At 42.3% G+C, this 22,473-nt stretch overlaps 1 protein-coding gene across 2 annotated transcripts in view; it reads right to left on the bottom strand.

Moving 5' to 3' along the window:
* Positions 1 to 22,473, bottom strand: part of CFAP61 (cilia and flagella associated protein 61) — a 298,775-nt gene that overhangs the window by 258,805 nt on the left and 17,497 nt on the right. For both annotated transcript variants that reach the window (XM_064375353.1, XM_064375325.1), the window contains exons 3-6: positions 17,445 to 17,521; positions 16,568 to 16,635; positions 16,207 to 16,333; positions 771 to 903 (exon numbers count right to left, since the gene is read on the bottom strand). In XM_064375353.1, the coding sequence (XP_064231423.1) occupies positions 771 to 903; positions 16,207 to 16,333; positions 16,568 to 16,635; positions 17,445 to 17,521 (405 nt within the window). The remainder of the gene's footprint in view (positions 1 to 770; positions 904 to 16,206; positions 16,334 to 16,567; positions 16,636 to 17,444; positions 17,522 to 22,473) is intronic.

Here is a 22,473-nt window from a genome sequence, read left to right on the forward strand (position 1 = left end):
CTTGAACCTGGGAGGTGGAGGTTGCAGTGAGCCAAGATCACACCACTGCACTCCAGCCTGGACAACAGAGCAAGACTCCATCTCAAAAAAATAATAATTACAATTACAGGAATCATAATTACTTGGCTTTGATCATTGTATTACCGTTATCTAAGAGAGTGTCCTTGTTTTTAGGAAATATACGTTGAAATACTTAGAGGTAAAGGGGTATTATGTGTGCAACTTACTCTCAAATGGTTCAGAATATACATGAGAGTGAGAGAAAGCAGGCAAGAGAGAAGGGGGGTAGATATGATGAACAAGAGAATGATAAAACAAATGGGGTATCATGTTAACATCTGGGGAATCCAGGTAGTTATAAACTTTAAGTATGAAACTATGTCAAAACAAAAAGTTAAAAAAAATACCTTTCCAAGTCAAACAAAATCCATCTGCCAGCAGAATGCTGGTTTATGACTTCTGAAGTCTGAGATCTGGGGATCCTCAGAAATCCCCCACTATATACCCTATGGAGGGTACATATTCTCTAAGGACAGGGCAAGAATCTACAACAACCTGGGCATCTGGAAGGACCTCACAAAAGACAGCCTGATGACAGAGGAGGAAGCTGGCCTGGCCCACCACCTGGAAGGGCAGTGGAAGGGCCAGGGTGGCCAGGGTGTCCAGGGAGACAATGGCAGCTCCAGGAGTGCCCAGCAACACAAGAGCGACACCACTCACCTCCCTCCTTCCTCTCACTAAGTGTGTCCCCACATGGATCAGTCATTTACCTCACACACAACAGCATGATTCTCTTCATCTTGGGCCTCTATTAGTTCAGCCAGAAAGTATTCGCCGTAAGTTTCCTTCAGAATTGTGTCATAGTGCATGAATATTGGCATGAGATCGTCATGGTCTTCCACCCTGTTTAATAGAAAGGCAGTGTTTGCTCATTCATTTTTTTCCTTCAACAGGGCACCAACTATGTGCCAGACCCTGTTTAAGTGCTGGGGCTACAGCAACACTCATGATATGAACTTCCCTTCTTTTTTTTTTTTTCTTTGAGACGGAGTCTTGCTCTGTCGCCAGGCTGGAGGGCAGTGGCACGATCTCAGCTCACTGCAACCTCCACCTCCCGGGTTCAAGCGATTTTCCTGCCTCAGCCTCCCAAGTAGCTGGGACTACAGGCGTGCGCCACTATGCCCAGCTAATTTTTGTATTTTTAGTAGAGACAGGGTTTTGCCATGTTGTCCAGGATGGTCTCGATTTCTTGACTTCGTGATCCACCTGCCTCAACCTCCCAAAGTGCTGAGATTACGGGAGCCACCGCTCCCGGCCTGAATGTTCCTTCTAATAGGAGTAACGGACAATGAAGATGTAACCAATTTAGACAATTCTAAACATTGCAAATAGTGGTACATGCTTTGGGCTAGAGAGTGAGAGGGCCAAGTGGTCAGAGAGGACCTCTGTGAGGAGGGACATCTGAACCGAGAGCTAAATGAGGAGAAACGGGGGAAGCTATGTTGAAACCTGGAAGTGAAACATTGCAGGCAGAAGGAACACAGTTGGCAAGTGTGGGTGTGGGATGCAGGGAAGCACTTGTCATGGGCCAAAGGACAGGATGCTGGGAGCAGCACTTCCCAAGGGTGTTCTAAGGAACACCACTATGATACTGTTCTGAGCATCCCCCAGCCCAAAGAACTCCAATGCCTAAAAACAAAAACCACTCTAAGTCCCTTCTTGTTTCATATTAAAGACTACATATTAAAGACTCTGAGAAGCACTACAGTAAAGAATAGTTACTTTGTTTATGCATTTCTCAAACACTGGCCCATGGCACCCTTTATTCCTGAGATGTCTCTGCGGTTGCCATGGAGGGGGAAGGCTGGTGAAGTGATGGAGTGCTGCTCACCCTCCTGGGGACATCCACTCCACTTCCATTCTCAGGACCCTCTACAGTGACCTTGACAACTAGTTGAGGATGGGGGGTGGGTGGCAGATGAAGAATGGGCAGAGGGGCAGGGGGCCAACAACCAGATTTACTACAGCTTGGGGAGGCTGGCTCCTGTGTTCCATTTTGCTGCAGGATTTAACACACCTTTCTTCTTTTTAGCACATTCTTGGGTAACTTTATGTTCTTTTTTACTTGTCTGAGATTTTTGTTTTGTTTTGTAGAAAGTGATTTATTTAGAGAGAGACAGAGAGAAAACAAAAACAGGAGAAGGAGAGAGAAAGAAACAGCTAACTCTCACACTGAATGAGAGAATCCAGAAAGATGGAATCCAGGAGAGAAAAGCAGCTCCACACTGAGTGGAAGGGAATAGAGAGAGAGATGGAGTTTAGGAGGGGAAGACAGGCTTCCACGAGAGAGTGTGGAAGGGGACCCCAGAGGGAAAATCCAGGAGAGAGAAAAACAGCTTCCACAAGAGTGTTTGTGGAAAGGGATCCAAACATGGAGTCCCTGTCTGAGATGTTTTTATATATTTTTTTCTGATAAGTCTTCCTATAAAAATGTTTCAGCTTTGTGTTATTTTGTTCTAGTATATCTGCTTTGGCTACTGATGTTTATTTCCTCCTGCCAGCTTCACTATGCTACCATCTTCATCATCCCATTTTATCTTCTAGTATGTTCTCTTTGACATTAACAGCAGCTCCATCTACTGAGTGATCAGTATATATATAAAGCTCAGGGCTTTATCCAGATGATCTCTGCTTCTGTGTTTCTCATAGTGATCCCAGGAGGGTAGCACTGCCATTTTCACTTTACAGAGGGAGGAGAGTAAGGCCTGTGGCGATGAGGAAATGCTTTGCCTGAGATGACAGACATAGTTGGCAGCAGAGCCGTGATGTGACTCTGGTCTAGTGACTTAAGCTCTGCCTTCACACTCTGCTAAGCTGACAATGCACTTTGAAAATCTTCCTTTATTTTGACTCCTCTTTTGAAAATTTGTAGCAGGAAGCAAAAGAGTTGAGAAGGGAGTCCTTGGTCAGGGGCCCCAGGTCATCACCCAGCCAGCCCTGCCACCACTCCTCTTGCCCCTGCAGTCCAAATGCTTTAAACTGGATGACCCCGTGCACTCTGGATGGAAACCTTCACCCTGTTCCCAGGATGAAACCTTTGCCTCTGGCGACACAGGTATAACTGTTGAAATGATGCTGGTTTTTCATTAGAAACAGTAAGTATCTTGATGGAAGAACTACATAGTCGAAAAACCAGGTCTCTGGTCTATAAAACTTCAGAGGTAAGGAGAGAGCCAGCCAACAGACCATGGTACATGGAGGAGAAAAAACACACAGAGATGACAACTCGGGATGGAAGGGACCATCACCATGACTCCTCAGGTTGAATCTTCTTATTAACCTTTTGATATGGTTTGGCTGTGTCCCCACCCAAATCTCATCTTGAATTGTAGTTCCCATAATCCCCACGTGTCGTGGGAAGAACCTGTTGGGAGGTAATTGAATCATGGGGATGGTTTCCCTCACGCCATGGTTTTATAAGGGGCTTCCCCCTTCACTTGGCTCTCATTCTTCTCTTTCCTGCTGCCTTGTGGAGAAAGACGTGCTTGCTTCCCCTTCTACCATGACTATAAGTTTCCTGAGGCCTCCCCAGTGCTGCAGAACTGTAAGTCAATTAAACCTCTTTCCTTTATAAATAGCCGGGTCTCAGGTATGTCCTTAAAGCAGTGTGAAAATGGACTAATACACCTCTTGTTGAAATTCTCTGGAAGGAGAGACAGCAAAGAGCCCTTATCCAGGCAACCAGATCTTTGTTTTTTTATACTATCAACCTGGCTCTGATGTCATCACCACTAAACAGTCTTATTCCATCATGCAAGGGCATCAGCAGGATTTCTAGTGATGAGGCTAAAACAGGGAGCCAGAAACAAATACTAATGATGCTGCAGTCATTTTTCAAGCGATTTCAGCCCTGCAATAATTTACAAAAGGTAGGCCTTGAACATTCCTCCATCTATTTCTGTGTGTGATCACTGAGCATTATCAGTGGTCACCTGTGGCCCCATGGACTGAGGTGCCACCATAAAAGCATTAAGTCTTAGGGTACTCTTAAAAAGATTAGGAAAAAAAATTATACAGTATAATGGTCACTGCCTAAGCAGGGGAACCACGCTGCCTGCGTCTGGATCCTGTTTCTGCCCAGCTGTGACCTTGGGTACTTTACCTCTCTATGTTACTGCACGTGAATCTATCATAAAAATAGCAAATGTTAAAATAAGGTTATGTGCAATGTTACTGTTATTATATTTTTTAGGTAGGAAAAACCAAAAAGAACCGCAGAACTTCTATGGTCAGTGGGTGGAATGAGAGAGTTTCTTACTACAGAAGCTTGAATCACTGCACTCACTTCCCACTGACTCCTGTAAGGAGAAACTCTGTCATTCCATCCATCATCACTAATCTTCTTAAAATCCTGCTTTCTTCATCTTACTTTAAAACTTTTACATGCACCCATAAGAAATAATGAAATCATGTCCTTTGCAGCAATATGGTTGCAGCCGGAGGCCATTACCCTAAGTGAATTAATGCAGAAATAGAAAACCAAATGCTGCATGTTCTCATTTATAAATAGGAGCTACACAATGGGCATTCATGGACATAAAGATGGCAACAATGGGGCCTTCTAGGGAGGAGAGGGAAGGAGGAGGGTATGGGTTGAAAAACTGTTGGGTACTATGCTCAGTACCTGGGTGATGGGATCAACTGTACCCTAAACCTCAGCATCATACAATACACCCAGGTAACAAACCACTGATAATGCTCAGTGATCACACACAGAAATAGATGGACAAGTGTTCAAGGCCTACCTTTTGTAAATTATTGTAGGGCTGAAATCGCTTGAAAAATGACTGCAGCATCAGTAGCACAGTCATACCCATTCTAAATAAAATATCCTGCACGTGTACCCACTAAATCTAAAATAAACGTTAAAATTACTTTTAAAAAACTCCACTTTTTCAAGCTCTCCACTGTTTCTGGAATCGGCACAAAATTCTTTGCCTCTATCTTTCCACCCTACTAACAATAATGACACAAGTTGATTTACTTACCATCTCTAGAAGGAGACTTCACCATCTTCCCACCTTCCCACCTCTATTCTCAGCCAGTGCTCTGACCCCCCTTGCCTATTCCCAATTCCAGCATCCTCCAAGCTCATCTCCACTCTACACTCTCCAGTGATTCTTCTCTCCCAACCTCCCTTCCCAGGAACCCAATGACAGGATCATCACTGGATATATATTGTCCAGTTCTGGTGCTAATTTCTTATGGCCAACATGCAGCATCTTTCCAACCAGGGAAAATGCTCTTTAGGGACACAGAAGAAATTCTGTAGCATTTCTGTAGCATGTAGCCCAACAGCAACAGCCAACTTGGACTGGGCCTTTACCATGTGCTGAGACCTTACTAAGGGTCCCATTCACACTGACAGCACTGAGGGGCACAATTTTTATGCCTCGGGGGCAGCATCTGGGAAGTCTGAACCTATGGTCCCATGCTGGTGGCATTATAGTCCCTCTACTTAGCCTTCAGACTCTACTGACTAAGAAACTGGCAAAGTCACTTCAATGCTAAGCCTTGGTTTTCTCATGTACAAAAAGGTAGGGACAAGAATAGCTGTGAGGATGCAATGTGAGATACAAATGACGCACTGAAGCCTGCTCTCTGGGGCACAGTAAGCCCTCAGAAAGTGTTTGTTCTCCAGGTGAGCCCTCAGAACCTTGGAAGAAAAAGCCTAGAACATTCTGCTGCCTGCCAGGAACAACTGACTTCCCCACTTAACCTGACAAAAGGATGTGGCTAATAGGAGGTGGGTGACTTTTCTCTGTAAAAAGAGTCCTTGATGATATCAGCTAAAAATAATTTGTAAAAAATTCTAGGAGAGAGAGTTCAAATCCATTTTCAAACATTTTGCCAAAAAATAAAAGGTTGCATCAGTATTTATTAACAGACATTTTAAATAATGGAAAAACAATTCAATAGTCTAATCATTTTAAGTGAATGAAGACAGCAATCACACACAATCAACTGTGTACCATAGGCTTTTATTTATATAATGGACATAAAAATGTTACTCTATAGCTAAAAACACCAGGAATAAAGGTTCCGAGAAACCCAGAGCCCTAGTTCTGCACATGAACCTCAGCAGCCCGTTAACAGAGTTATCCATAATCATACCTCAACATGAATTCTGCTGGGGAAAATAGAAAAACAGCCAAAATTTGGAGTTCTGAAGAGGCTCTCTCTTAAGCCCTTCCCCAAAGTGAATAAAGAGGAACTTGTTCTGCTAAATGCATTCCTTGGGGTAATTGATAATTTATGATCTTGCATCAGCCAGAGTGCTAATGATAAAGTATGACATCAGCCTCACATAGTCTCAAATGGCATATGACAAAGTCCAGCCCCACAGAAACAAAACACCCCAGCTATGGAAAACAACTCACGTAGTCAAACATCTCAACGTGAGTGTTCTGAGGCAATCAGCACCGCCTGTCAGAGTCAGGATGCAAGGAGAGCCACTGTGAATTTGGCACCGCTGGCGCTGACATGCCACAAAGCGTTCCAGTGTGACAACGATGCGAAGCTTATAGATCAACACAAAGTGCTGTGGAAATAGCACAATTCTCTGAGTGAAGAGCAAAGTCGTTTTATATCTTCCATTCAGAATGTGGCTTGGAGGGGAGCAGCAATGTGCTTGTTAATGTCATCAATTATACAATATTTTAACTTCTTTGGATGAAACAAAAGGTCCACCTCATAAAGACTTATCGATCTCCCAGATTTCCATCAGACTGTGAAAACTGTGCCAGGTGAAATGGAGTTGAACCACACCTTAAGAAAATCAACCACCTCTCCAGGACACCCTACTTGGGGAATGGGTGTTTTCTAAATCCACAGCTAGAAATGAACTGATAGCTCTCACTGGCTTCCTGGAAGGTGGGGAGAAGTGAAGACAAACTCCCACAGCACGTCCACCCGTTGGTTAGCTGGGCTTGCTAGGAGCACCACGATGCCCAGACCATGCAGGACTCTCCCTCACAGCCTGCTGGGTCTCTGGGTGACACGCAGATCCTGAGATTGCTTCATCGCCTCCACAGCCTGGCTGCTGAGCTACACCAATACAGTCCCAGAGGAAAACCTGCAGGCCTGCTTCCCTAGAGTTGAAGAGGTGTGCATCGCTTCCCTGCCAGCACAGAAACCACTGTGAATGCACAGATGGAAAGTTCACACTTAAGGACTGGAGTGACAGCAGCCCCAGGCCATCTCCGCATCCACAATCCTGGCAGGATTCTGAGGACTTTCTTGTCTGATGGTATTTTCCATATCCAGAGGATTTGCATTGCACTAGCTGGACTTTAAAATGTACAGTTGTAAAAGGAATTCTGTTGTCACTTCAAATACCATAAATGTATTTCTTCGAATCTGTGTTGTGTGTGTATTTTAAGAAACCAATGAAGAAAGAATAAAAGTCATAGAAAATCTAATTTAGTGGTAGTGCTCTAGAATGCAGTGTGTTCTAGTTAAACCAACTTTTTACCATGAACACTATCTCAGCATGGGGTAGGAGAACCTAAGATTGGCACCTAGATTTTTCTTTTACTTCAGGTACGTAAAAGCAAGCACCCTTTTTCTTTCCAAGATCTCTTGTGACCTCTAGTGGTCTTCTTTAAGAAAATCAAATCTATCATTTCTGAACTCCATACAGTATTCCGCTGTAGGACTTCAAAATGGGTTTTGGAGTCATTTAGCTTCTAGTCCTTGGAAAATGTCATGATTCTAAAAATTATCAAGGGTTTTAAGCTCACATTTTTCATGTGCTTTTCAAAGCACATCTGATGTAAACGTCCGTCCTGGCATAGTATGGCTCCAGCAGGATCGCTAACCAAGGTCTGCTTGCTGGGTCACTGACCGGGACTCATGAATCATTGGTGAACATCTATAATTGCTCGACTGCTTCTTTTGGAATGCTTTAGGAGATTCATACCAAATATCAGAATGTTTATTCACATGCAATTGCTCAGAAGTCAACCTTAGGTGGATTTCTTAAAAAGCATGATATGAGACTATCAAATGCTTCATAAAAATCATTGCCTTAAGCGTTAAAAGTTTGTTTAGAAACCACCAATCTGAAATCTTAAAGAATGTCTTTTTTCCATCTATTTAATTTTTTAATTTTTTAATTTCAATAGTTTGGGGAATACAGGTGGTTTTTAGTTTCGTGGATGAGTTTCTTAGTAGTGAATTCTGAGATTTTAGTGCACCTATCACCTGAGCAGTGTACACTGTACCCAATATGTTGGATTTTATTCCTCACTCCTTCCCAACCTCTCCCTCCCCAGTCCCCACAGTCCACTACGTCACTCTGCATGCCTTTGTGTCCTCAGAGCTTAGCTCCCACTTATAAGTGAGAACATACGGTATTTGGTTTTCCATTCCCGAGTTAATTCACTTGGAATAATGGCCTCCAGCTCCATCCAAGTTGCTACAAAAGACATCATTTTGTTTCTTTTACTGGCTTCCTGGAAGGAGGGGAGAAGTAAGGACAAACTCCCTCAGCACTTCCACCAGTCATTTAGCCGGGCTTCCTAGGAATACCACGATGCTCAGACCACACAGAACTCTCCCTTGCATCCTGGTGGGTCTCTGGGTGACATGTAGATCCTCAGATTGCTTTATCACCTCCACACCATACTTTTTATGGCTTAGTAGTATTCCATGGTGTATATATACCACGTTTTCTTTATCCACTCATCAGTTGGTGGGCACTTAGGTTGGTTCCACATCCTTGCAATTCTAAATTGTGCTGCTATAAACATGTGTATGCAAGTATCTTTTCCATATAATGACTTATTTTCCTTTGGGTAGGTTCCCAGCAATGAGACTGCTGGATTGAGTGGCAGATCTACTTTTACTTCTTTAAAGAATCTCCGTACTATTTTCCATAGTGGTTAGAATAATTTACATTCCCACCAGCAGTGTAAAAGTGCTTCCTTTTCATCACATCCATGCCAACATCTGTTGTTTTTTGACCTTTAAATTATGGTCATTCTTGCAAGAGTAAGGTAGTATCTCATTGTGGTTTAATTTGCATTTCCCTGATAATTAGTGATTTTTCATCTATTTTAAAAAGCAACAAGGTTGAGCCAATTTAATCAACAATTGCTACGAACAAAAAAGCAATACTCCACTAAGGAAACTTCGGTTAGTTCACCACATTGTTTTAAAGCACATAATCCTTTCCTTGGCCAAGTGTCCTCCCACCCCCAGGAGGACTTGAAAAAGACAGGTTTTCCCCCAGAAAGAGCACGCCAATAGTTTCCAAATCTGAGAACATCTTAAATCTACCACAGATGATTAATTAAGCCCACTGTAGATTTTAAAGGTATGTCCAGAAGTAGCTATGCTTTATTTCAGATAGTATGAAAACTACAGAACAGCAACTTCATTAATTAGTGTCTAAGCAGACAGGCAGATTACAGCATAATTTTCCACATGGGTAAATCAAAGAAATGGGACAGGGGATTACAGCATTAATTCACTGGTTTTGAATGTGTCACTAGCTAAATGGCTAAGGATAATTACATCCCCAAACCCTTCACTGGTTCAGTGTCTTAAGAATTGTGTTCTTCACCATTAATTATCAGTGCAAGTAACTATCGTTGAAACAGATGTCAAAAAATACATGTGAGGGAAATTAAAGAAATGAGGCAGCCTAAGAGGCACACAGCCACGCCCAATGAACGTTCTGAAAAGTCTCCATTTTTCTAACGTTGTTAAGGAGGGAGATAGTCCACACAACTGCATTTTCCAGATACATGAAATTCTGTGCCTGCAAATATCAAAACTCTAATCTGAACATCTGGACATAGGGCTTTCTAAAATGTGCCACACCTCTCTACCTTCTGCAGGCAAAGGCACTGACTGCCATACTGTCACAATTTCCACATGGATTCACTACTGTCCACTTATCTTCTTATAAAATCCCTTCCTCACTGCAAAGTACCCCGTTATCTATTTGCTACCATTCCTCTTGTGTTTTGCTTCTTTCAGATTTTCTGTGGGCACACCATCAGGGGCTGTATGTGCAAGACCTCAGGGTAAGGCATCCAGGTTTAATTCAAGTTTTGTGAGTCTTGTCCACTGAAGGCTATAGTCCACAGCACTTAAGTTTTCAAGAGAAAAAAGGAAGAAAAGAAGGAAGCGGGGAAGGAAAGGAGGAAGACAGGGAGACTAAACCATAAGCGTCTGTTACCAAATGCTTACTGGGAGCCAGGCCCTGGGCTGAGCACATTCCACACCTTTTCTCCCGCACTCTGCATCCTGAGTGACAAGTAGGTGGCAGTGAGTACATTAACAGACAATACCTTACTAAGAAGTGAAAGGAATAGGGAATTTTTGGACGGGCTGCTTCTATAAATGTCATTTTCAGTATTAGATTTATATACAAGTTTTCTATTACAATAATGCCTTGCTGAATAACTAAGTTGAGAGTATTTAAGCCCTACACACCTCAATAAAATGATAATTCCCAAGATACAAATCAAGTATCTCGACTAAAAGTTAAGAAAAAACTTTTAGAAATTTTCTTCTGTCAATTGTAACTAACTTATATCAATCCCTCACCCAATCCTTTGAAATTGTCTAGAATTGTCTACTTTGCAGGCACATGTTTAATATCCAGCGGGATAATATCTTAACTGGAAGTTACTTTAAATTCAAGTATTTTATTCATTTAAAATGGGACCTGTAAAGTGGCACTCAAAGTCACACATATTTAGACAAATGCAATTATTTTGGCCTAACAGATTGGAAACAGTTTTAACAACTGAAAACCCCCAGCACTGATGACGATGTAAGGAAACAGCACCCTATTGGTCAGAATATAAATGGATATGATATTTAAGTTCAATAATTTGGTGGCATCTATTTTTAAACCTTAGTATTTGCAAACATCTGGGTATTTCTTACCCCAAATTCCACATCTAGATACCTATGCTACATTACTATATATGAATGCTAGATGATATATGTACAACGCTGTTTACCATAGGATTATTTTTTATTTTAAAAGTGGTAAATTTTTTAGAGAAAACAACTTGAATTTCCATAAATACGCAATAGGTAAATGAATTATATTAGAGCTACATGATGGTCAGGCCGTCATGGACAAGGCAGCTATCAGAAAAGAATAAAATTGATCTGTAAAGATGATAGATGATGAGCTGCTATATTAAGTGAAAGGTACAATTAACAGGACATATAATCACGGAGATATATATACACACACATATATATATGTAGAGAGAGAGAGTGCACATATGCCACTATACTTGTGTGTGTGTAGTTACATATATAGAAAAATGAAAGAATAAGCAATTTTTACTTTTAAGTTTTGTGGTTTTAGACTAGAATTCATTTTATTAAAATAAACCCATCTCCCCAAAAAATTAGTAAATGGCATTAAAAAATGAGAGATTTTAAAATGAAGATAAAGGTGTAACAGCTGTTACACTACTTATAAGATCCTATGTAATTAATTTATGGAGATTCTTATAATTTAAAAACTGGCTACCTGTAAATGCTTTGAAGGTAATATTAAAAAATATAATTTCCTGAAGGATAAGAGGGTCTCTTTGCCTCCACTGACACTAACAAGAGAAACTTCATAAATCAGGAATAAAAATTTGAAACACATGAGAGAACCAATTAAAAATGTCATTTCATGGCCAGGCACAGTGGCTCACGCCTATAATCTCAGCACTTTGGGAGGCCGAGGCGGGCGGATCATGAGGTCAAGAGATCGAGACCATCCTGGCCAACATGGTGAAACCCCGTCTCTACTAAAAATACAAAAATTAGCTAGGCGTGGGGGTGCGCGCCTGTAGTCCCAGCTACTCAGGAGGCTGAGGCAGGAGAATTACTTGAACCTGGGAGGCAGAGGTTGCAGTGAGCCGAGATGCACCACTGCACTCCAGCCTGACACCTGGTGACGGAGTGAGACTCTGTCTCAAAAAAAAAAAAAGTCATTTCACGCACAAAATTCCTTTTCTTCAGACTGCCTTTGGCTTGCATTAGTATTTGTATCATGATCAAAAGGGTTTTATGAAGAGAGGATTATTTAGCTATTAATAAGAAGAAAGTAATGAAAGATCATTTTCTATGAGGAATTTTCTTCTCTCAAACTAAATTAGATGGATAATCTGTATCTGAAGTTACTCTGCTTTTTGGTGAACTTTCTTAAGAGACATGCTGCCCCACTCTCAGAATGCAAATAAGATACTCCACACGGATAGGAAAAACGGGATCGCGTTACACTGTTTGCATCGTGTTCAGCATCAGCAGGTAGGTTTCTGGCCTCCCTCTCTCTGCTTCCCTTCAACACAAACCTTGTTTAAAGAGAAGTGACTCTCTCCAGCAAAAAGGAAAAAAAAGCAGTGACTATTCCCTTGCCTTTACTTCCTTACCTCCCATTTATTCTGCTCACTGCAATTTGACCTCCACTCTGCCCTTCAAGAGGGGCAAGACCACACCCCAAACCAAGAGGTCAGATGTAGGGCACTGGTTACTGAGTGACAAAGTTGGCACAGAGGAGCCAAAGGGATGGGCTTGAGAGAAAACTGAAGACCAGGTCCTGAGGAAGGCAGAGTTCAGAGTCACGAGAACAAGAGAAAAAGCATATCAGGCTGTAGGTCGGGGAGAGGCCAACGTCTGGGCATGAGGCCCTCTCCCTCTCACCCAAAGTCCACCTGATTTTTCTTTAATAGATATGGAGGCCTCCAAGTTTTCTGTTTTTTCTAAAATGAGTTTTGGTAATTTGTGTTTTTTAAGGCCCATTTTTATCTAAATTGTTGGATTTACTGACATTGAATTATTTGTAGTGTCCCCATGTTAATCTTTTAATGCCTGTAGGGTCTGTAGTGATACCACCTCTTTCATTCCTGATACTGGCAATTTGTCTTTTTTCTTGTTCAGTTGGCTGGAAGTATCAGTTTTATTCATCCTATCTGTGCCTTTTTAAATTGCCAATTCTAATGGCTTGTCTTTTAATCAAATAATTTCATTTCTGTGCATCTTTTGCCACTTAATGAGTCTTAATTTCTTCTATATTCCTCTCCCTCTCTTCTAGTTTTCTTTCTTATTATTCATAGCCCTTTTTTGTTTTTCAAAGTTCTGCCCTGGTCCTGTGCTTTTTCACTGTACAATCTCCCCCTCAGCGAGACAATCTCCATCATTTTCATGATCTCCCCATTTACTGACAAACTGACAACCCACAAATGTGTATCTCAAATCTGGCTTCTCCCTCTATTTCTATTTCCAACCTTCTTCTATTCATTTAAATCTATTATTTCCACTTTCAGTTAATGAAACCACCACTCCTCCTAAACTTGAAAACCCTGAATTCCTCTTAACTCCTTCTCATACCTCAACTCCTCCATCCAACTGGTAACCAAGTGCTACTCTCTAACGTGTCTCTCTATATCTATGCACCTGACCTGATCCTTTCCCCACCATGTAAACCAAAAATAAAATTCTAACCCCTGCCAAATCAATTCAATGGACTCCTCCTCTCAGCCAAGGGCATTCTAACGTAAACCTGAAATACCAGTTCAGAATGGGTGGTCAGTCATGCCTCATTATACTTTTTCCCTTTCGAATTCAGGCACAGCTGATCAGAATTAACATGAAAACAGAGATCTTAGGAATGAGACAACAGACTCTTTATAGGAATAAGATACCAACATGACAGCAGGCACTGAAATAAACTGAAGTATTTTACCCCAAAATATATTTCTTTGACATATTTTGAAATGGTCCTGCAAAGTTGTCTCTTCTAGGAAAATTCTACATTCTGTGGTGAATCCCCTTCCCTTTCCAGGCATTTTTCCTGATCCAAGAAAGAATTAACTAAGAGTCAAACATCTTTTTTTAAGTCTGGTAAAAAAATATTTACCATCTATTCCCTCTGAAGCCTGCTACCTGGAGGCCTCATCTGCACAGTAAGAACCTTGGTCTCCACAACCCCTGTCTTAACCCAGACACTCCCTCATATTGACTCCAGGCCTTTAGATAAACCCTCTTGATCAACAGCCAATCAGAAAATCGTTGAATCCACCTATGACCTGGAAGGCCTTTCCCTGCTTTGAGTTGTCCTGTCTTTCCAGACTGAACCAGTGCACATCTTTCATGTATTGATTCATGGCTTCTATCTCCCCAAAATGTATAAATCCAAGGTGTGGCCCAACCACTTTGGGCACATGTTCTCAGGACCTCCTGGGGCTGTGTCAAAGTGCTGGTCACTCGTATTTGGCTCAGAATAAATCTCTTCAAACATTTTACAGTTTGACTTTTTGTCAACAAGCTGGATCCCTGTGACCTGTCACTGCTAGAATTCCAGCCTGTGTCATGATCTCCATGATCTTGGTTTCTGACTGTATCTAATTCCTATCTCTATGGATGCTTTTCACCCATTTTGTACATCATAAAAGTGTAATCAGCAGTACTGTATACACTTTTTGTTTCTTAGTCTGCCTTCATTCAACATAAACCTGAGACTGATTCATGTTACTGTTATGTACACTGTTCATTTCATTGAATTGCTGAGTAGCATCCATTGTATGAATGTACCACAGTTTGTAGGAGTAAACAACATTTACTGGTGTATGGACATTTAGAGGGTTTTTTGTGGTGGGTCGTGGGGGTGGTTATAATGAAGCTGTCTTCATTTCTCTCAGTGCATCCCGCTTCTCAGCTACCAATATGACAGTTAACTGAAGGTGAGTCTCTCCCCCAACTTAACTCTAAGCTTCTTTGTCATAATAATACTCAGTATTTCTTGGACCCTTACATGTTACAGGAAGTGTGCTAAGTGCTTGATGATCATTAGCTCACAATCATCACAATCCCGTGCTGCAGACAACACCTTACACCCACTGACAGAGGGAACGGAGCCCTGCAGAGGTCACATTCCTTTTGTAAGTTAACAAAGGAGGAGCCAAGATCAGAACCCAGATCTGTCTGATGTCAGCAGTGCAAACCCTTAACAACGATGCCACACTACTGCTACATACCTGGTAAATCGTAGGCTCTCACTTTTATAAAGTTTTTTAAACTTTTTAAATACTTTTCTAAAGAAAGTCAGCATTCATCAAACAAAGCAATGGCTGATCCAAAAAGATACAATTTATTCTTCTCTAATAAGCCAAGCAGCCATCCCTGTGAGACAATTTCATAATGCACTCTTATTTCTAAACAGTCATTCTATGTTGCTCATGGTTTTGTGAGGCAGAACTCTGGCAGGGCTCAGCTACACATCCTTGCTTGGAGTCTTTCATGTGGCTGCAATCAGATGTCGGTTGTGCTGTTGATATATGAGGCTCTCCTGAGCCAGGTGTCTACAATGGCTCGCTCACACAGCAGGCAGTGGAAGCTGAGTGTCAGTGGGAACCCAGCTGGGGCTGTCAACCACCCCTCCCCATGTGAACACGTGGCTTCTGCAGACTTCTTACATATATATGGCTGGCTTCCTCCAGAGCAAGCATCCCAAGAGAGCCAGGCAGAAGCTTCCCAGCCTCACAAGTCCCAGGGCATCCCTTTGGCCATTGTCAACTGGTCAAAGCAGTCACAACCTGCCCAGCTTCAGGAAGAGAGGATGCAGCTCCCAAGGCTTGAAGAGAGGAGTGGCAAGGTCACATCAAAGAGGAGCTGCAGGGTGGAAGGTGGTGTGGCAACCATCCTTGGAAAACACTGCCACAGCCATCTCCCAAAGACTGCTGGACTTCGGGCACCTGATGGTAGAGACCTTCACCTTGGAAAATTCCTCTTTGGGGTCAACAGCATCCTCACTTACTGAATGTCAGAAAATAGGTGGATTTCACCTGGAAAACTGAATAGGCAGGTTCATTTTTAAGCTCAATTTATTTGAAAGTTATCTTACTGGTGTGGGACCTAGGATTGTGTGTTTTCAGAAACCCCTAAGTAGTAAACGCATACTGTTATAGCCACATAGAACCAAATGAGTATCATCAGATAGTCCTGCAAATTATGTCCTCAAGGGGAACTATAAAGATACTCAAATGAAGTAACGCTTATGGGTATTGTAAAAACTTTTGATCTAAGCTCTGGTCACTGAGTATTGGTAATTTAAAGAGTCTTGGGAAGGTGACCATCTCAGTGAAGCTTAGGTCATACAAGGCATGGCTCCAACTGTACCTGGCTTTGCGAACATGCAGCTGAGGGTAGTGGCTGTGCCTGTGGCATATATGCACTGCGAAGTCTTCCTCATACGTCAGACATGGAATGTTCCCCACTTGGTCAAAAACAGTTATGAGAGTTGAGCCTAGATCACAGAGATAAAGAAACATGTTCCAATTTGATCAAGAAATAAATTTGGGATGTCAGAACAAAATGCAGTTTCCATTCTAAATTATGCTTTAATTGTTCTAATAAAATATGTACACAATACATTGAGGACCTGGAAACCATTCTTATTTCTCATTCCCCAAAGCACTATTCTGGGAGTGAATTTTCAGTGTTTGCTACTGGGAACCAGAGGTGGTTGAGCGGGCCTTACCTAGGCTCATGTAGGACGGCACGATGAGAAATATGAAGTGCAACTCTGGCACCGCCTTATACACGGTTCTGGTGAGGAAAGACAGGGTGGGACAGTGTTAATAACAAAGCAATCCCATCAGCTGGCACTTTATGAAGACAAATGCTGTTGCTAAAAAGGTGACATGTTCCTCAATCCACATGGGCTCCTTTGCTCCCCATGGCAATGGCAAGAACAGCCTCAAGGCAATTTCTTTTTCTTCTCTACTTTTCCTTGGGTTCTAAAGGGCCCTTTTTCGATCTGTCCCATGGAGGCAGAGAGAATAAAGGTTACCATATTCATATGGCACACCAGATTTCTGCTAATATTAACCTTTGACCTGGCATCTGGACAGTCTGGTGTGACATTACAAAGTGACTTGAAAGCAGAGGCCACCACTCCCAAATGTCCGTGCAGGCTGTCAGAGGCTCTCTGAGACACATCTCCATGACTCAGTGGCCCTGCTGGTCATTTTCCATGCATCCTATTATTCAGGATGCTTCTGAAGTCTGTCATGTTAATAAACATTTCTAAAGATAAGATTTAGAAAAGCAGTTTTTAGAAATGTCCAAGCTAGTGACGCTTAATTCTTCTCCTTCTCCTCTCACCCCAAATCCATTTCTTTAAATTACTGCACTACCTATTTGCCTCAAATGATAACAGTGTGCAGAATGGACAACAGATTCAAGGAATTACCTTCTTTCAGAACTATCACTACTGTTTAAAGTAAATACTTTAGTACAGCCACAAATTACAAGCAAATTAAACACCCCAAAGAATTTAATGTCTTATAAAAAATATATCAAACTACCCACACTGTCTCTTTCATGTTCACCACTGCAGGGCCCCATTCACTCACCGAAGAATCTCTTTGCAACAGCCAACAGAATACTCATCCACAGCCACAAAGAGGTGCATGAACAACGTATTCAGAGGCTGCAGAAGAAAAGAGAACACGGATTACAGGCCGAGTCAGCATTCAGGCTAGGTCAGAGCAGGGTGGGAGGAGGGTTTCGGGGCAGCCACAGACACAGAGCGGCCTGGCATTTAGGGAGGATATTTGACGTCTAAGTGAAGCGACACCCAGGCATCATTTCAGCTGTCTCACTGACTCCGTTTACTGCCTTCTGTCCTCCTAGCTCAGAATTATTCAAGAAAACAGGGATTGTAAATGAGTCCAGAGCGCCCGCCCTTCCTCCTGCCCTCACGAATGAGCTGTGGGCAGGGAAGAGCCTGCAGGGGAGTGAAATCGATTATTAACTCAGTAGTCTTGTCCTCAGGGCTGTCTATGCCAAGTGAAAGACAATCACCCTTTTCCCAGTGCTCTTGAGTCAGCAGCTGCTGCTCTATTCATGTGACAGGAGGGAGAGATTCTCTTATGAATTTGAAAAACGGAAGGCAGATGCCATGTTTGGAATCCATTGGCTCGTTTTGTTCAACATTCCCAGAGTCAGAATCAAATATTACTCTTGGGATCCAGAAAACCTGGGAGCTGAAAACTCACAGTAGCAAGATTCTAACAGGATTTCCAGTTTAATCTTCTAAGTTTTAAAAGAGCTTTGTGTCATCCTTCTGCAGACATTTTAAGTGGTCTAAATAATAAGTAGTAGTTCAAACATCCACACATTGGTCCACTCAGCTTTGTACCCCTGTGCTTACAAACAAATCTTCAAATTCTGGAAATAGGCAGATGTTGCCTGGTTGACTGGTGAGGGTGTTACTGGCACCTATATCAGCACAGCAGGGTGCTGCCTAGGTTTCTTGTTTTTTTGAGTAGTATTCTAGACAGCTTTGGGAGAGCAAAGACACTTCTCTGTGCCTTACCCCCACTTCTGTTGGATGGTGTATAACTCAAAAGCACTCGGAAAGAATTGTTACATTGCCTAAAAGGGCAAGAGGAAAACCATGTTTTGATTCATGAGCTTGAAAACTCCCAAAAGGCAAACAACACAAACCCCAAAAGTCCAGATAACTATGACGACACATGATTTTAAGCACTTGCTATGCATTCACTCACTTTTTTTTTTTTTTTTTTTTTTTTTTAGACATGAAAGGTCTCACATATTTATTACTGAACCCAGGCAACCAAAGCCTTCTTTTTTTTTTTTTTTTTTTTTTAACATGAGTAATGGGGGAGGAGTTCCAAGATGGCCGGTTAGATGCAGCTCGGGATTACAGCTCCGAGTGAAAGTGCAGAGGGTGAGTGGACGCTGCATTTCCAGACGGATTTTTATTGCCCACGGACCAGGAGATTCTCAGGCGGAGGAGCCCCACGGGTTGCCAGGGTGGCTGTTTTGGCTGGCGCGGCTGTTTTGCCTGTGCCCCTGCACACTGACTCCCAGTGCAGAGTAAACGGGACTGTGTTCCCACTTAGCCAGCAAGGAGAGCTGAAACAGGGAGCCAGGCCAGGAGATTCCCGGGCAAAAAAAGCATCATGGATCTAAGAGCCATGGTTTCAGCTGGCACAGTGGATCGTCGCATGGGAAATCACACAGATCCTGGCGCCTATTCAACAGGCGACCAGGACACCTGGGAGAGAGCCAACCATTCAACTAAAAAACAAAAGGCTCTGAGACAGGGAGCCAGGTGATCAGGGTTGGCTGATCCCACCCCCACAAAAACAAGAACAAAAACAAAAAAACAGCAATTGGAAACGCTCAGGGTTGAGAGTTTCACAGCAAGCACAGCTGAACCCGGGATGGTCCAGCTCTGGGGGGAGGGGTGTCCGCCATTACTGAGGCAGCCTGCCGTTGCTGAGGCAACCCGCCATTACAGAGAGAGTCCGTCATTACAGAGGCAGGCCAACATAGCGGAAGCAGTTCTAACTACACCCATATAAACAGAACTGCAGGGAAGTTCACACAGCAGCTGGGCGGAGCCCACAGCAGCTCAGTGAAGCCTCTGCAGGCTGAGAGTGACTAGGCTGCCTCCTTGTGGGCAGGGCAGCCCTGAAGAAAAAAAAAAGGCAGCAGCACAGCGGAAACTCATAAAGCCCTAACTCCCTGGGACAGAACACCTGGGAAAAAAAAAGGGGGGTTTATGAGTCCTGCTGCTGCAGACTTAAATTTACTGGCCCAGCAGCTCTGAATGAACAACAGGGCTCACAGCTCAGCACCTGAGATAATATAAAGGACAGACTGTTTCCTCAAGCAGCTCCCTGACCCCATATATCCAAAGAGTCATCTCATAAAGGAGAGCTCAGACTGACATTTGGCAGGTATCCTTCTGGGACAAAGCAGAAGAAGAAACTGGTAGCAACCTTTACCGTTCGGCAGCTGCTGCAAGTGATCCCCAGGCAAGCAGGGCCTGGAGTGGACCTCAGCAGTCCTACAGCAGAGAGCCCAGACAGTTAAAAGGAAAAATAAGAAACAGAAATAACTTCATCAACAACAAACAGGACATCCACTCAGAGACCCAATCAGAAAGCCAACAACTACAAAGCTGACAGGTGGATAAATCCACAAAGATGGGAAGAAACCAGCACAAAAAGGATGAAAACACCCGAAACCAGAACACCTCTCCTCCTACAAGGGATCACAACTCCTCACCAGCAAGGGAACAAGACTGGATGGAGAATGAGTGTGATGAAATGACAGAATCAGCCTTCAAAAAGTGGGTAATAAGAAATTTCCGTGAGTGAAAAGAACATGTTTTAACCCAATGCAAAGAAACTAAGAACCTTGAAAAAAGATTTGACGAAATGCTAACAAGAATGGACAACTTAGAGAGGAATATAAGTGAATTGATGGAGCTGAAAAACACAACACGAGAACTTCACGATGCATGCACAAGTTTCAACAGTCGAATTGACCAAGCAGAAGAAAGGATATCAGAGGTCGAAGATCAACTCAATGAAATAAAATGAGAAGGCAAGATTAGAGAAAACAGGGTAAAAAGGAATGAACAAAGTCAACAAGAAATATGGAACTATGCAAAAAGACCTAATCTACGCTTAATAGGTGTACCTGAATGTGACGAAGAGAATGCATCCAAGCTGGAAAATACTCTTCAGGATATTATCCAGGAAAACTTCCCCAACCTAGCAAGGCAGGCCAATATTCAAGTCCAGGAAATACAGAGAACACCACAAAGATATTCCTCAAGAAGAGCAACCCCAAGGCACATAATCGTCATATTCACCAGGGTTGAAATGAAGGAGAAAATACTAAGGGCAGCCAGAGAGAAAGGTCGGGTTACCCACAAAGGGAAGCCCATCAGACTCACAGCAGATCTCTTAGCAGAAACCCTACAAGCCAGAAGAGAGTGGTGGCCAATATTCAACATCCTTAAAGAAAAGAACTTTCAACCCAGAATTTCATATCCAGCCAAACTAAGCTTCATAAGTGAAGGAAAAATAAAATCCTTTGTGAACAAGCAAGTACTCAGAGATTTCATCACCACCAGACCTGCTTTACAACAGCTCCGGCAAGAGGTACTACACATAGAAAAGAACAACCAGTACCAGCCACTCCAAAAACACACCAAATGGTAAAGAGCATCAACACAATGAAGAATCTGCATCAACCAACAGGCAAAACAGCCGGCTAGCATCAAGATGGCAGGATCAAATTCACACATAACAATATTAACCCTAAATGTAAACGGACTAAATGCCCCAATCAAAAGACACAGACTGGCAAATTGGATAAAAAGCCAAAACCCATCAGTGTGCTGTATCCAGGAAACCCATCTCACATGCAAGGATACACAAAGGCTCAAAATAAAGGGATGCAGGAAGATTTACCAAGCAAATGGAGAGCAAAAAAAAAGCAGGAGTTGCAATTCTCATCTCTGACAAAATAGACTTTAAAGCAACAAAGATCAAAAGAGACAAAGAAGGACATTACATAATGGTAAAAGGATCAATGCAACAAGAAGAGCTAATGATCCTAAATATATATTCACCTAATACTAGAGCACCCAGATACATAAGGCAAGTTCTTAATGACTTATAAAGAGACTTAGACTCCCACACAATAATAGTGGGAGATTTCAACACACCATTGTCAATATTAGACAGATCAATGAGACAGAAAATTAACAAGGATATCCAGGACTTGAACTCAGACCTGGACCAAGCAAACCTAATAGACATTTACAGAACTCTCCACCCCAAATCCACAGAATATACATTCTTCTCAACACCACATCACACCTACTCTAAAATTGACCACATAATTGGAAGTAAATCACTCCTCAGCAAATGGAAAAGAACGGAAACCATAACAGTCTCTCAGACCACAGTGCAATCAAGTTAGAACTCAGAATTCAGAAACCAACCCAGAACCGCACAGCTTCATGGAAACTGAACAACTTTCTCTTGAATGTTGACTGGATAAATAATGAAATGAAGGCAGAAATAAAGATGTTCTTCTAAACCAACGAGAACGAAGACACCACATACCAGAATCTCTGGGACACATTTAAAGCAGTCTCTAGAGGAAAATATATAGCAATAAGTGCCCACATGAGAAGCAAGGAGAGATCTAAAATTGACACTCTATCATCAAAATTGAAAGAGCTAGAGGAGCAAGATCAAAAAAACTCAAAACCTAGCAGAAGACAAGAAATAACTAAGATCAGAGCAGAACTGAAGGAGATAGAGACATGAAAAACCCTTCAAAAAATCAATAAATCCAGGAGCTGGTTTTTTGAAAAGATCAACAAAATAGACAGACCACTAGCCAGATTAATAAAAAAGAAAAGAGAGAATAACCAAATAGATGCAATAAAAAACAATAAAGGGGATATCACCACAGATGCCACAGAAATTCAAACCATCATCAGAGATTATTACAAACAACTCTATGCACATAAACTAGAAACCCTGGAAGAAATGGATAAATTCCTGGACAGTTGCCTCCTCCCAAGCCTAAACCAGGAAGAAG

The sequence above is a fragment of the Aotus nancymaae genome, unplaced genomic scaffold, assembly GCF_030222135.1.
Source record: "Aotus nancymaae isolate 86718 unplaced genomic scaffold, 86718_ANA_hifiasm-v0.15.2.pri h1tg000001l, whole genome shotgun sequence".
Taxonomy (NCBI): domain Eukaryota; kingdom Metazoa; phylum Chordata; class Mammalia; order Primates; family Aotidae; genus Aotus; species Aotus nancymaae.